Source organism: Hemitrygon akajei, chromosome 11 (genome assembly GCF_048418815.1).
Source record: "Hemitrygon akajei chromosome 11, sHemAka1.3, whole genome shotgun sequence".
NCBI lineage: Eukaryota > Metazoa > Chordata > Chondrichthyes > Myliobatiformes > Dasyatidae > Hemitrygon > Hemitrygon akajei.
In genome coordinates this window covers 30,176,847-30,191,927 of record NC_133134.1, presented here as the reverse complement: position 1 = coordinate 30,191,927, position 15,081 = coordinate 30,176,847, and the positions used below count along the sequence as shown (strand labels likewise).

General features: G+C 40.0%; 1 protein-coding gene across 1 annotated transcript in view; it reads left to right on the top strand.

The window, feature by feature from the left end:
• LOC140735079 (carboxylesterase notum2-like) overlaps positions 1 to 11,544 on the top strand; it is a 35,074-nt gene extending 23,530 nt beyond the window's left edge. The window contains exon 12 of the mRNA XM_073059878.1: positions 9,922 to 11,544. Coding sequence (XP_072915979.1) covers positions 9,922 to 10,225 — 304 coding nt within the window. The 3' untranslated portion in view covers positions 10,226 to 11,544. The remainder of the gene's footprint in view (positions 1 to 9,921) is intronic.
• The last annotated feature ends 3,537 nt before the right edge of the window (positions 11,545 to 15,081 follow it).

Genomic DNA, 15,081 nt, shown 5'->3' with positions numbered 1-15,081 from the left:
GCCTGCAAGTGTTACCACACTTCTGGTGCCGACATAGCAAGCCTGCAACGTTAGCTGGTGATTCTGAGAGAATTTGACCACATTGACAGCTGTAGTGAACTAGACCATGTGGTGATCTTGCTGGTGGCTCTGTAAAGAACTGGATCATTCCAATGATTAGCTGGTGATTCTGCGAGAGCCCTGTCAGACTGACAGCTCACTGGTGGAGCTGTAGTGAACTAGGTGGTGCTGACAGCTAGCTGGTAGTTCTGTAGAGAATTAGATCCCACTAATAGCTAGTGGCTGGTTCTGTACAGAACTGCCTGCTAAAATCAGAACGCACTGCAGCACAGAAGTATGGAATGTACTCAAGGTCAGACGTGGGCCATCTGCCATCTTATTCCACCCCAAACTCACTAACCTACTGAGTTGAGGGGCCGGATATACTTTCAATGTTCATTTTAAAGTCTGGCTATCTTATTTGTTAGGTCAAACACGAGGAAATCTGCAGATGCTGGAAATTCAAACAGCAACACACACAAAATGCTGGTAGAACACAGCAGGCTAGGCAGCATCTATAGGGAGAAGCGATGTCGACGTTTCGGGTCTAGCCTGCTGTGTTCTACCAGCATTTTGTGTGTGTTCTTATTTGTTAGGTTCCTTTTTTCACAATTATATTAATTAACAATAATTTAATGTATTTTGAAATATATTTTTAATCTATTATTTAACTTCCAATTATTTAATTTACCTGTTTCAAATGACTGATTACCAGAGATGTTTAAGAGAGCGAAACAGGCATTTGACAGCACTAGTTATCAAAGACTGCCCAGCTAGTGGAATCTCCTTGGTTACCACTGGTGAGCTCCTCCTCCCAGGGGACAGTTACAGAAGTGAAAAGTAAGACCGTAAGATATCTGAGCACAATTAGACCATTTGACCTGATTCATCTTTCTATCATGGCTGATATATTATCCCATTCCATCTATCATTCCCATTCTCCTACCTTCTCCCTATAACCTTTGACGCCCTTACTAATCAAGAACTATCAACCTCCACTTCAACTATACCGAATGACTTGTTCTCTGCAGCTGACTGTGGCAGTGACTTCCACAATGAATTCACCACTCTCTGGCTAAAGAACATTCAAGGTTGTGGGGAACAATGCAGCCTTTAGGGTTGTAGAATGAGACTGAAGGGTGATCACAGATCACAGATCAAATAGAGCCTAGTTCTTGCATACTTTATATGTTGTCTTGACAGATTTTTACATCAACACATTAGGCATTCTTTAATACGTAAAATGTATTTTGCATAGAGAGTCGAAGCTTCCAACATTTTGGAAATGGTGATGATTGAACAGGGGCAAAAATGAGATAAGAGTAGATCAGAAAAATGTTAAAGGTTTGTTTGTTATCGGGATGAGAGGAGTAAAGGAACAAGTACTTAAGTACAAGTTGCAGAGCTCACAATTTGTGACCAGTGAAGAAGTTTAACAACTAGATGTGAAGTGGGATTGAAGGGCCAGTGATTCTGTGCAGGATTGGAAGGCTGGAGAACAGTACCAATACAAAAGGGAAGGACAATGATATTGTAACTGCAGGGATCTCAATGATTATGGTTACAGGCTGATCCTTGCACTGTTCTAATCACAGACATACTTTATGTTGGATCCTGATTCTTTGTGATCCCGAGATTTTTCGGAAGCCAAGAACGAGGTATAAAGCTTATTGCTAGCAATTTTATTGAGTGCTGTGTGAACAAAGAGAAAACAAAGGGAAAAGTAGTCATGGTTGTCTCGTACTCAGACTAGATATCATCAAAAATTTCAGTGAGAGCAATTAGCCCATTAAATAGCCAGATTCAAGTGAAATGACACCTGCTACTGAAAACCAAGAAGTTTCTAGACAAATACAGAAGTAACCTTATTCCTTTGTGCCTTTCCTTGCTTTGCATTGGTATTGTTCGCCAGCGTTCTAATCCTGCACAAAATCCTTCAATCCTAGTTCACACCCAATAGTTAACTCCTTCATACTGTACTCATAATACTGGAAAATTCACTGAACAATTACATGCATATAAGTGATTGTATAAAATTCCAAGCAAGCACAGGAAAGTGAAACTACAATAAAAATGCCAATTTTACACCCAAATCCAACACAGTATCACAGAATCGTGGAAACGTGCAGCAGGGAAACAGACCCATTGTCCCACTGACTCTGTGGTGATATTCAACTAATTGTTTACATTAATCCTACATTAATCTCATCAACTCCTCCCAAAGTCTACAACTCGCCTATGCACTAGGGGAAATGAGCAACATACAATGGCCAATTAATCTAGGAGGAAACTGGAGCACCAGTTCTATCCATTGGTACAGGAGAATGTGCACCATAGATACAGTACCGGCAGTCAAAATTGAACCTGTCCATTGAACCTCAATGTCCAGCATTGAGATGTAGTGGTCCTACTACTGTCCCTCTATTTCAGTTTCAAACTAACTGCCCTCAAGCAAAATTACTCCCAAAGGACAAGGCACAGTTTATGCAGGGTTCAGATGACAACAGAAAGCTCACTTTGGGAATCATAAGATGAGTTAGTGAAAATAACAGCTTGGGCCACAGTGGGAGATGATAGAAATACAGCAATATTTTGCAGTACAGAAAAGGCAATCTGATATGGAAAAGGATAACCCTCTGAGGTTAAATAGGTCAGAAGAATTAGTGGAGTCTGCGGTTGTTTGAAGTACCACTTTAATAAAAAATATTCACCTTATTAAATATTTGTGTTTCTCCATGAAAGACCAAAAACTAACACTAAGAACATTTGGTTCATTTTACATTCTGTTTTAAATATATTTGAACAAGGACTTCTATTAAATAATATTGATTTTAGCCAAAATTGAGGTTAATATTCAGCAAACATTTAGCCCTTTGTTTTTTTATTGTTTAATTAACTTCTTAAGGCATACATAGGTACAAATACCAAACAGTCATTTAATACTGTTTCTTCTCTCATTTGATGTCATAAAAATTTGGAGTTTAGCTGTCAGTAATTTTACAATACCCGGTAATTAATGATCTGCACAATTGGTATTAGACTTCAGAACCTTGTTATGCAGTAAGTGTTACCTAAAATGATTGATTTCAACTTTACGCACTAATTATTGCCAAGGGTGATGACAAGGCCACTGGCTCTATTCTAACGCAATTTTATAGTGTTAGGCTTCTAGATTTAGAAACATGTAACATTCAAATGAATTTATTCTTAGCCTAACTCTGCCCAGCATGCTCAAGCCTCTCCTTGGCCAATTGGGCCTTCTTGGCTGAGGAAAGGCTGGCAGATTCTTGATGTTTACATTTTTGGACAGCAGTGAAATGAAAATCACTGGTGATATCTGCTTGCTCATTAAAGCCTTCTGTAAAATATGACAAATATGATGCAAAATAATTTCAGAGGCACATCAATGCGACATTTGTGGAACAAACTGAGAGCCTGATTTATGCAAATGCAGTGTGCTCTATGATGTAAATGTGATGTTGTGAAGGCGGATTTTGGAAAACCCACAGAAAGTTCTGTATTTCCCCAGGCCACTTAATTGGCTTCATCCAAATCATAGTTAAGGTTAAATAAAATGTTTACTCCCTACATCCGTCCCAACATCTAATCTCCTGATATAAAATAAATAAGTGCAAAGCTCCACACGCAAAATGCAGTTGGCCCTCCTTATCCGCGGTTTCCGCATGCGTGGATTCAACCAACCGCGGATTAGGAAAACCCAGAAGTTCTCTCTCCCGCACTCGTTGTTTGAGCATGTACAGACTATTTTCTTGTCATTATTCCCTAAACCATACAGTATAACAACTATTTACATAGAATTTACATTGTATTAGATATTATAAATAATCTAGAGATTATTTAAAAGTACAGGCAGTCCCCGGATTATGAACGAGTTCTGTTCCTGAGTCCGTCTTTAAGTCGGATTTGAAGTCGGAGCAGGTACATCCGGTATTATTTAGCATCAGTTAGTCAAACGTTTTTCTTGGTATATAGTACATATTTGACCTTTCTATTCATATAAAACACTTAAGAAACATACGTATTTCAATAATTAAACCACTGCGTTGCTTAGTAATAATTGTAGCTTTCATCAGGGCAGGGCCTTTCACATGCTCCATTAAAATTGTTCTGATCGTTGACCGACTGTAGCCTAATGCTTTTTCAATGACCAATGGCGTTTCACCTCTTTCTGATCGCTTTATTACTTCCACCTTATTTTCAATCGCGATCGTGATTACTTTTGTGAACAGAAACATTGCGGATTCAGAGCTGCGCCAGGTTCTAATGTCCACCGCACTGAGACAGGTTAAATATGGGACTTGAGCATTTGCAATTTTTTGTATCCGCGGGGGGTCCCGGAACCAATCCCCTGCGGATAAGGATGGCCGACTGTAATGGAGGTCAGGCAGCATCTATGGAAATGAATAAACAGTCAATGTTTGGGGCTGAGATCCTTCTTCAGGACTGGAAAGTGAAAAGCAGAACTGATCATCAATTCAAGCATCCCTAAAAAGAGCTGTCAGTTGGCTTGAACAAAGAAGTTAGCACCAGATTTAATCCCAGATAGTAACTGCACCTTGCTGGTTCTGATTTCCAATCAACCAATCTGCTGCTCATATCAAAGATACCAGCCCTTTACCTTTCCCACCCAGCTGGCTTCACCTATCACATTCCAGCTAGCCTACTCCTCTCCCCACCACCATTTCATTCTGGCGTCTTTGCCCTTCCTTCTCAATGCTGAAGCAGGGTCTCAGCCCAAAACGCTGACTGTATTTCTCATTTCCATTGTTGATGCTGCCTGACCTACTGAGTTCCTCCAGCATCTTGTGTGTGTTTGGTTGAATAAGAAAACATTGTAGCTTGTCTGTAAAAATGATTGTGTCGTCCCTTAATTTGCATAGCATTGGAAGTCATAAATATCACTAGTTTCACAGTGGATAAGGCATTGCTCAAAAATGGTACGTTCCTTTAACAGTCTCATTCCCAATCGGTTTACAGATCACACACTGCTGACATTAGCTGGAAACCTATTGATATCCTTGTTTTAATATTTATTATCAAGTGCAGATCAATGGGGAATGCCTGCTCAAGTGCCAGCACTTTCTGACCTTTTTTTTGTTTCAGGTTAGCAATTGAGCCTCCTTGACCCAGTAGCATCTAAGAAACCATTGATTTTTATCTCTTCTGACAGGTGTGAAATGGACATCACCACTTACTCATTAAAACCTGCTTTTTCATATGACAGGCCTGTGAGCCGCAATCCTGCTGGGCAGGTGCCAGGAATTACCATAGGTCCACTTCAACAGTGATGCTGATAGCGTTTGCACTAGAGAGCACTTCATCAGCAAGTAGAGATTCATAGGTATAGAAAACATCAAGGTGCTCACTACCTTTATGTAGCTAAAAAGACAGCCAAGCACTTGACGTACAGTGGACAGGGAGATGACAGTAGCTGAAAGTCAAGGGTTGGACCTTGCCCTTTTTAGTTCCTGCTCAAAAACACAAGAACTTGATTTATACAGTGATGTTAATGTACAAAAAGGTGCATGTTGAAGGAAAGAACTGGACACTGGATGATTTAAAGAGCAGAGTTCTTAGAATGCTGGGATTCTGACCAGATTCCAGAAATGAAGCTACCTGAATCTAGAAGGCCAGGCTGCCTTTGCAGGTAATGCTTGCTCCAAGCCATCACTGACTTGTTCACTGAAGCAGGAGGATGGTCTTGCCACTCAATATCCACTTGACAAACTACTTGTCATGTACGTGGCACTGCAGGGAGTAGTACGAACAGCCCAGTGCATCTGTGAATGTGAACTTCCCTCCACTGAGGACGTTTACAGCAGCAGGTGCAGAAAGAAGGCCTGGAAGATCATCAGGGACACCAGTCACCCCAACCATAAACTGTTCTAGCTGCTTCCGTCTGGCAAACAGCACCCCAGCATAAAAACCAGGACAAATGGGCTACGGGACAGCTCCTTTCTACAGGCCTTTAGACTTGTAAATTCACATGTCTGTACATTCTGACAGAGTCATAGCTCAAAGATTTTTACTCCCTCACGTTGCGGGATGGATGTAAGATTTCAATAAATTCAATACTTCTATCTAGGTGTCCATGATGCACTGTGCACCCTCCAGCAATATAGTTTTGTGGCAAGCACTGGAAACACGGATTTATGTCTTGGGAATCATTGCTTGGTAAGGTCAGACATCAGCTAATGAAATTAATCACTGCCTTCAAGATTTTAGTCAATTGAGGAAAAGGCTATTTGAAGATCAAGACCAGGACTGGCATAAAACTTACACACAGAAGCAATTCATATCTTCTTGTAACCTTCCAAGATATGGGCCACCTAGAGCAGGCACTAGAAAGATACCACCAAGTTGGTATTCAAACAAAATCCTCCAAATTTACTGGAAGGGTGAGTTGTAAGTATCCTCTCCCAGGGCAACATTATCAACACTGAGACACAGGTAAGCATGCTGGACAAATTGGACTGACTCCGGATTCCCAAAACAGGCACACGTTCTCATGCTCCGTCATGGGAAGAGATTACCAGCTGAATAGGGAGAAAGGATGTGCTCAACCCATCTTCAAGGAATTGCATCATTTCCACTGAGTCCGAGGAATCCCTGACCCATGACTGTTCAAGGTGGAGAAGGACGATTCCAGATAGCATTTGTTAGATGCACACAGAATCCCAATTTTAAAAAAAGAGTAGGAAGACTGCCCTACCTCATGGTATCTTTCCACAGCATCACTCCCCCCCCCCCCCGCACACCCCTTTGTACCATTTCTGGTTTTCACATTGGCCCAGCAACAACCTCAGAATGCCCAACAACAAAGTACAAGCAAGCTATTCTTGTTCTCTCGGAACTACCCAGGAAGATGAATAGGTGGGTGAAAACGAGACATATTTAGGAGATGAATTCTAGAACCTGAGCCAATTTAACAGACAATTTAGCCGATGGTTTTGTCTCCCTGGAATCTGCATCACAGACAGATTTGGCTGCTCGATCAAAGGTGCAGTCAACCGAGAAGAGAGTGGTGGACTCTGAGAGAGTCAAAGGAAACGGGGACAGGGTTGAATGCAGATTTCGGTGGCATTCATGGACTCGGAGCCTCAAGCTGCGAGATTACTTGTTTACAGCTGCCAGGAGAGAGAGGTCGGAGCTGGTGCACTCCGTTGGGGGCTGTGTGGCGTGGTATCGAGGCAGGAGTCGGCCCTGCCCCTCCTCCAAGGTTCATTAGGTAGAAGACAAGCTATACTCTGGTCAACTGCAGAATTTCTGCGGCATTCATGGATTCAGGGTCTGGACTTTTTTTTGCGTGGCTGTATTTTACTGTTATCTTACACGTGCTTGCTATCTTGTACGTGTTATGTGTGCTTTGTGCTGTGTGTCTCTGTTGGTACTGTGTTTTGCACTTTGGTCCCGGAGTAATGCTGTCTCATTTGGCTGTATGGTTAAATGACAATTAAGCTTGAACTGATTTGAAGTGACTGGATGTACAAATTCCGACAATGATCGTACCGTGTAGTGGTGCAGTATTGTTGGGTTGTATATCGTACTCCTCCCCTGCCTTCCTTTATGGGGCAAAGGACCACATTCAGAAATTTTTGGGATGTAATTGCAGGAGATAATTGTGATTCTAAGTTAGTGATGGTGAGGCTTAAAATTCAAACGGAAAGATGTAATTTGGAAATGTGGAGCTTGAGGGGTGGGGACGTAAGTCAGTGAGCACAGCATGGACAAGTCAGTGAACAGGAAATGAATGAGTAGGTGAATGAATAGAAAATGATTGGAATATCAGCATGTTGGATTGACTGAAGTTTACAGAACATTGAAATTATGAAACTGGCTGGGAGTGAGATGTCCCTTACTATCTTTCCTTTCAGTTAGTCCTGACGAAGGGTCTCGGCCCGAAACGTCCACAGTGCTTCTCCCTATAGATGCTGCCTGGCTTGCTATGTTCCACCTGCATTTTGTGTGTGTTGTTTGAATTTACAGCATCTGCAGATTTCCTCCTGGGAGTGAGATGTGATAGTGACAGAGACGTGGACTGGGATGACAACAGAAGACAGGCTGTGCAGGGTCAGATGTGAATGATATTATGGGGATAAAAGTTAAGACTTTTGTGCTCGACATTAAATAGAATGAAGACCTCATGAAAGATCTGTTGCATTTTTGAAAAGTTATATGACTCAGGTGTTGCCCTCATTCATCCTGCTCAGTTTCTGGAGTCTGACTTTAATGATCCTGTATTAAAGGAAGGAATTACATTTATACAAGTACCTCTGTCCTAAAGCACTGTTCAGCCAAAAATATACTTCTTGAAATGTAGTTAGTGTTAGGAAACACTGCAAACAATTTGTACAGAGTAAGCTCTCATTATAAATTGCAAAATAATCATTACTAGAAAATCTGGTTCAAAAATATTACCACTGAGTAGGACAACAGGAAAAACTCCACAATACCATAGGACCTTTTAATATTCACCTAAGAATATAGATAGGACCTAATTTTAACACTTCACCTGAATAACAACATCTTCAATAGCATAACACTGCCTCACTACTGTAGTTCCATATCTGCTCAAATTGTGTGCCTGATTCTACTTCTGACTCAGGGAAGTATTGACCCACTCAATTTAGTTGACACTGGGGGTTAATGAAAGCTCAGATTTAATCATTCGAATTGGAAACTCCAGAAATGATGAACATTTCACATCTGCTTATGTCCTGACAGTTACCATGAGAAACCAGAATAGTCCCCGGGAAGTTCAGATCCAAATAACCTTGCTGCTATTTTTTGACTTCTAATTCAAGCTAGGCCTTAACTTTAACTGTATGAAATATTCCCCTTTTATATTTTTGCAATGGATTCCAGCTACATGATTGAGAAAAAAATTATATGTTACTGAATTACTGAGCAAACTTGTTTTCTTGGGGTTAAACTGAAAAAAACTGATTCTGTGCTATTCTCTGGATGCAAATTGTTTTACAGGATAAATTGTAATGTTCTATCTTATGGAAGCTGCCATATTATTCTGAAGATTATGCTAAATCTTTATGCTCATAAATAACTGTAGCTACTGCAAATGAGTTGTTTTTCTGTCAATTTAGATTGTTTTTTGTTGGCCATGTTCTTTGCTCATCTTCGGTGGTCTTGTGATAGAGAAGGCCAGTTAATTTCTGGAGTAGTAATAAAACTGCCTGTCAAGTTTCTGATTTGCTGAACAGTAATTTTTGTTGGAAGGTATTAGATTTGGATTATTTGAACCTTTGACTCTTATATTTAAATAGTCAAACAAAAATTACCTTGACACCATTTAGTTCTGCTATCAGAAATGACCAAAAATGGTTCCAAATATCAAGGGTTAAATGGGTAACACATTAAGAAAATCATGTTTCATTGTGTTGACTTTTTTTTTGCTGTATAAAAACCATGATGATCAAGCTTTTTATTAAACAAAGGTGAGTACTTGATAGAATAGAAAGGAGGTACCTAATAAAGTGGCCACTGAGTGTAAGTTTGAAAACCAATGCAGACCTTTAGATCAAGAATTGTAGAACCATAGATGATACAACAGTGATTTGTAATGGTATATTTTCTGCTTGAATCAAATAACGTGAAGTGACACAATTTGATTCACACAAAACCTGAAAGCAAAGAAGAAAAGAGATCATGAACCAATTCTTCACAGCTGGTTTGTCAAGACTGCAGAACCATGGGTGCTTTGATGTTGACAGTTTATTAGAAGCTTTCGGATTAGTTTTATTTTTCCAAATTAATGAAACTGTTAAACTGGAAAGACAAACAGGTCTGTGTGTCAACTTAACACAACTTTTCCACTCATTAACGGTTCCTCATATTTCATTGTAGCAACTGGCTGGATTTTCATGTGAGGGGGGTTTCCTTGAACAGGGCGCTCCAGTGCTGGGACCGAAATCTTCAGGAAAACAAGAGTTCAAGACCCTCCGCCAGAAACTGTTCCTTCCACTTAATCGATCAGTGTCGTCTGCCACACTGCAACCCCACTTGCCCAGCACTTCGTGATCAGGTCACAGGTCAGGAAGTGAGCATGATTCAGCTTCTGATGAACATGGGCTTTGATGTTCAGAGAATAGCACAGCAGCTTGGAATGGAACCCAGCCAACTCCTGGGGATGCTTAGCAATGGAGGTTAGATTTCTAAAGTGAGTTTTAGCACTCCAGAATTCCCTATTTTCTTCTGTGTGATAATATTTACAGTGAAAATAATGGATTTTGGTCATAGTATTGCTTAGTTAACCAAGATGGAATTTTGAACTAGCATGCCTATTATTGAAAAGGTGTTCCATCTTAACAGCAGATTGCCAAAAGCATGGTTCAAATCCTTTACCGTCAGCCCCGGATTTTGGGAAAAATGGTGAGTTTTATTTGTATATTACTACATTTTCACAAAACATCCTTGTTGTTCTGGTTGATTTTGTGTTCATCGGATATTCATCTTAGATAATTTCAAATCCAGAATGCTAATAAAGCAATGGATAGGCTTGCTGGGTAACGAATATGAAGCAAAGCCACAACTACTTTACTAACACTTTAAACAAATCTGCTTGTCATCAGCAGTTGAGGAATTAAACAACAGATCCATTGTTTCCAACTTCTTAATGCTGCTGTTTATATTTAGATTTGAGGAAAAGGACAATTACAATTGTATGAACTGCCTTTATGTGCTGAAACAAGCCATGCATTCCCAAAGTTCAGCATTAAAGTTGCACCATTCCCTCCCCACCCTTGAAAATCACCGCTTTTTGTTTCCCATGTTTAAACATACCTAATTTGCTGGAAAAGTTACTATATCACTGTGCAACACCTAAAAGGAATGCAAATTATAAATGTGTTGGATTATTAATTGGAATAACATTAAATAGTCCAGAACATCTGCCAATCTGGCACTACCAAAATCCTGAGCATGCTGGAGTTAAATTAACTGAATATTTAAATAGAACAATCAGAATATCAGTCATATAAAGCCTTAGCCCGTTTTCCAAAATAAGACAGAGCATTATCTTTCCTGAGTTAATGATTTCAACTCACCATTTTAAAAAAATGTTAGCTTATAGATATTCAGTAGTATTCTCAGTTTACATACTATTTGTGGCTGCTCTTTCATCTACTCTTGGTCATGGCATACTGGGTGATGGCTTTGAATAATGAAATCTTAGTTGGTGAATTATAGAGGCATCTGAAAATTATCAAACGAGTTATGAAAAATATGTGCTAATTATTCTTGTACTAATAACTTATATTTTTCATTAACTTGCAAAATGTATGTGACGTATGTTATTATCAATAAGTTATGTTACTTACAGACATCTACTTGTATGTATGTGATTCAGTAACTTTTTTGGCTTGTTCAGAACGTAATCAAATGATGGTATATGTAACAAGATTTTATTCACTTAACTCATTGTGATTATCTGAACTGTTCCTTATAATTCCAAATAAAATTGCAACAGCTGGGAATACAATGTGGAGCAATGACTTTGAGCCTAGGCAGAATCATGGTGATATTTGGCAGCCACTCAACCCTTGGCCCCAGATTTACAAGGGACATCATTTCAACCTTTGTGCTAATCCTAGTCTTGTAGTCTCAAGAGGTCCATAGCACCACATCTTAGTGTGCTTTGTATTTCGATTTCTACAAAACAGAATTGATAATAGGATTTTAAGTGGATTACAAACTCCATTATTATTCTTCTTAGGTTCTCTATGCACTATTGTATTAAGGAACCAAGATCTGCACTGGAGTATTTATCAGTGTGCAATGTGCAATTGGCTCCATGTGTGTCGCTTTCAATGACATATTTGGCCTGCACCATCCTCAGAATACAAAGTGCATGGGAAAACTCACACCCAGGTCACTCTATGCATCAATAACAGTACTATAAGCAAGTGTGCTGGATTTATCATGCATAACTATCAATGTGCGATCAATTTCTCACCTAGCGCAAAGTTATTGAAAGCCAATGAAGAATGTTCCAGGGGTTTCAGTTCAGAGTAAGATTGTTAAGAGCAATGGCTTTAATTGTGGGAGGAACCATCTTCATAATCTGTTCTGACAAAAAATCCTCGAATAATAGTGGTGAGTAAAATTTTTGGACTGGACTTTAATCATTTGGGGGTGGTGCGTGGTTCAGGAGGTGGGTGCGGGATGGGACAGGACAGACAGAATGGGGTTCCAACAGCAGGTGGAAAATCTACAGCTAAGTGTGTCTGTCAGTCATGTTCGAGGCTTCCTGGTGTGATTAAATGAGTACCTCTCATCTCCAAACAGTTTTCATTTAGGTATGAAGAGATGAAGGTGAGGTGGGGGGGGGGGGGGGGGTGATGAACTTCCTCAGAGTAAAAGCCTAGAAACATCTTGCATGCCTCCATAAAGATCTTTTATTGGCTGCATTGGAAGCTCGTAAGGATGTTGAATATTTCGTTAATTCACACCGGCCTCATCATTGATAAAATTTGTCCATGACAAAAAAATTGATCAGCATCATTTGTCTTTTCTATTTGAGCTGGCTGACTTTGCAAAAATGTTTCAGGCAAAGCATTACAAGGAACCATTGATAATGATAGGGTTACAGCAGGGTTTACCAACCAATTCTGAAGCAATTCCACGCACTTGGTAGCAGTTCCTTTGTTAACAAGTTCCCAATACCTGCAGTCACCTGCATTGTCCCTGTTCGGATCCTGGTGTTCAGACACATCTAGGAAGCTTCTCCTTTGCCTGTATTTCTAATATGCCTGATTATGGTCACTGAAAGTTGCAGCCCTCTCCTGGCCCCTTATTTCCTAGGAAACTGCATGTCCGTGGGGCATAGGTTGAGCTGTTGTTGTTCTTTGCCCATTTTCTTTACCCATTTTCTAATCTGTCCTTCTGTAGCCTCTCTACTTCCTCAGAACTACCTACCCCTCCACCTATCTTCATATGGTCTGCAAACTTTTCAACAAAGCCATCAATTCCATCATCCAAATCGTTGACATATAACGTAAAAGGAATCGTTCCCAACACAGACCCCTGTGGAACACCACTAGTCACCAGCAGCCAGTCAGAAAAGGCTCCTTTTATTCCCACTCACTGCTTCCTGCCAATCAGCCACTGCTTTATCCATGCTAGAATCTTTCCTGTAATACTATGGACTCGTAGCTTGTTAAACAGCCTTATGTGTGGCACCTTGTCAAAGGCCTTCTGAAAATCCAAATACACAACATCTCCTTACTCTATACTGCTTGTTACTTCTTCAAAGAATTCCAACAGATTTGTCAGGCAAAATTTTCCTTTGAGAAAACCATGCTGACTACAGGCTATTTTATCACATGCCTCCAGGTACCCTGAGACCTCATCCTTATCATTCAACTCCAACATCTTCCCAACCACTGAGGTCAGACTAACTGGCCTACAGTTTCCTGTCTTCTGCTTCTCTCCTTTCTTGAAGATCGGAGTGACATTTGCAATTTTCCAGTCTTCTGGAAGTATTCTAGAAATCTAGTGATTCTTGAAAGATCATTACTAATGCCTGCACAATCTCTTCAGCCACCTCTTTCACAACTCTGGAGTGTACATCATGCTGGTCCAGGTATATATATATATATATATATATATATATATATATATATATATATATATATATATACATATATATATATTGTGTGTGTGGTATATATTTTTTACAGTAATTCACAGTTTTTCACTCTATTATTAGTATTGCATAACATGCCAGTGATTTTAAACCTGATTCTGATTCCTGCCACCCATAACTCAGAACATAGCTTATGCAAACAATTTAATACAATTTAAAAATAAACGTGCAGATGCTGAAAGTTTGTACTGAGAATATTCGTCATCTATGAAGAAAACAAAAGAGTTAATGCTTCATCAGAATGGAGTGTATCAGACTGGATAACATTTCATCAACTTGAACCATTGTTTGTTATATTCACAGAAAAGACATCGAGACACTTGTTAAGGTGCATAAAGAATAGCAAAGATAAAGGAAAAATTAATAGCTTGAAATATTGAAAGCACTGAAAATATGAGTGTTCTCTCCACAAATGATTGTGGATGAAACATTATGAAATAGGTTTCTGGGGTAAAAATAGAGGAAATGTGGGCTACACATGATAGCTTCAGAAAACGGCATATGACTGCCCATACATAATTGACTTATTGATTGCACTGGAAGAAGCATGACAGCTTAATTATAATGATTGCAATATCACTTCAGCAATAATCACAATGTTTAATCCAGATATATCAATTGGAGTCTAATATTGTGATTGCCCACTGTCAGTTAAGGCAATCCTGATTAAAGATACCTCGTATTTCTTAAAGATTGGGTGCATTGTAATTGCAGCAGGCACAAATAGGTTCTACAAATGAAGACAGACAGAATGTTTCTACCTGGAAGAGAGAATGTTTCAAGATTCCTAGGTGCTGCACTGGATGCATTGGTGAAGGGTGAAAGTAAAAGGGGCACCCTGTACGTAAAGGGACTAAGATTTTTACTCATTTTTAAATTTAATTTATTTAGAGATATAACGTGGAATAGGCCCTCTGACCCTTTGAGCCGCACCACCTGCAATGCAGATTTAACCCTAGCCTAATCACGGGACAATTTACAATGACCAATTAACCTCCTGCCCGGTATATCTTTGGACTTCGGAAGGAAACCAGAGCACATGGGGGAAACCCTTGTCTTCTGTGGGGACGATATACAAACTCCATACCAAAGACACTGGGTTTGAGCTCAGATGCCCTGAGCTATAATAGCTACTGTGGCTCTCTCTCTTTTTTCTCTCTCTGTCCCTCTCACAATCACTCCTTGCCTGCTTTCCATCTCCCTCTGGTGCTCCCCTCCCCCTTTCTTTCTCCCTAGGCCTCTCGTCCCATGATCCTCCCCCTTCTTCAGCTGTGTATACCTTTTGCCAATCAACTCTTAGCTTCATCCCTCCCCCTCCTGTCTTCTCCTATCATCTCGGATCTCCCCCACCCCCCTCCCAC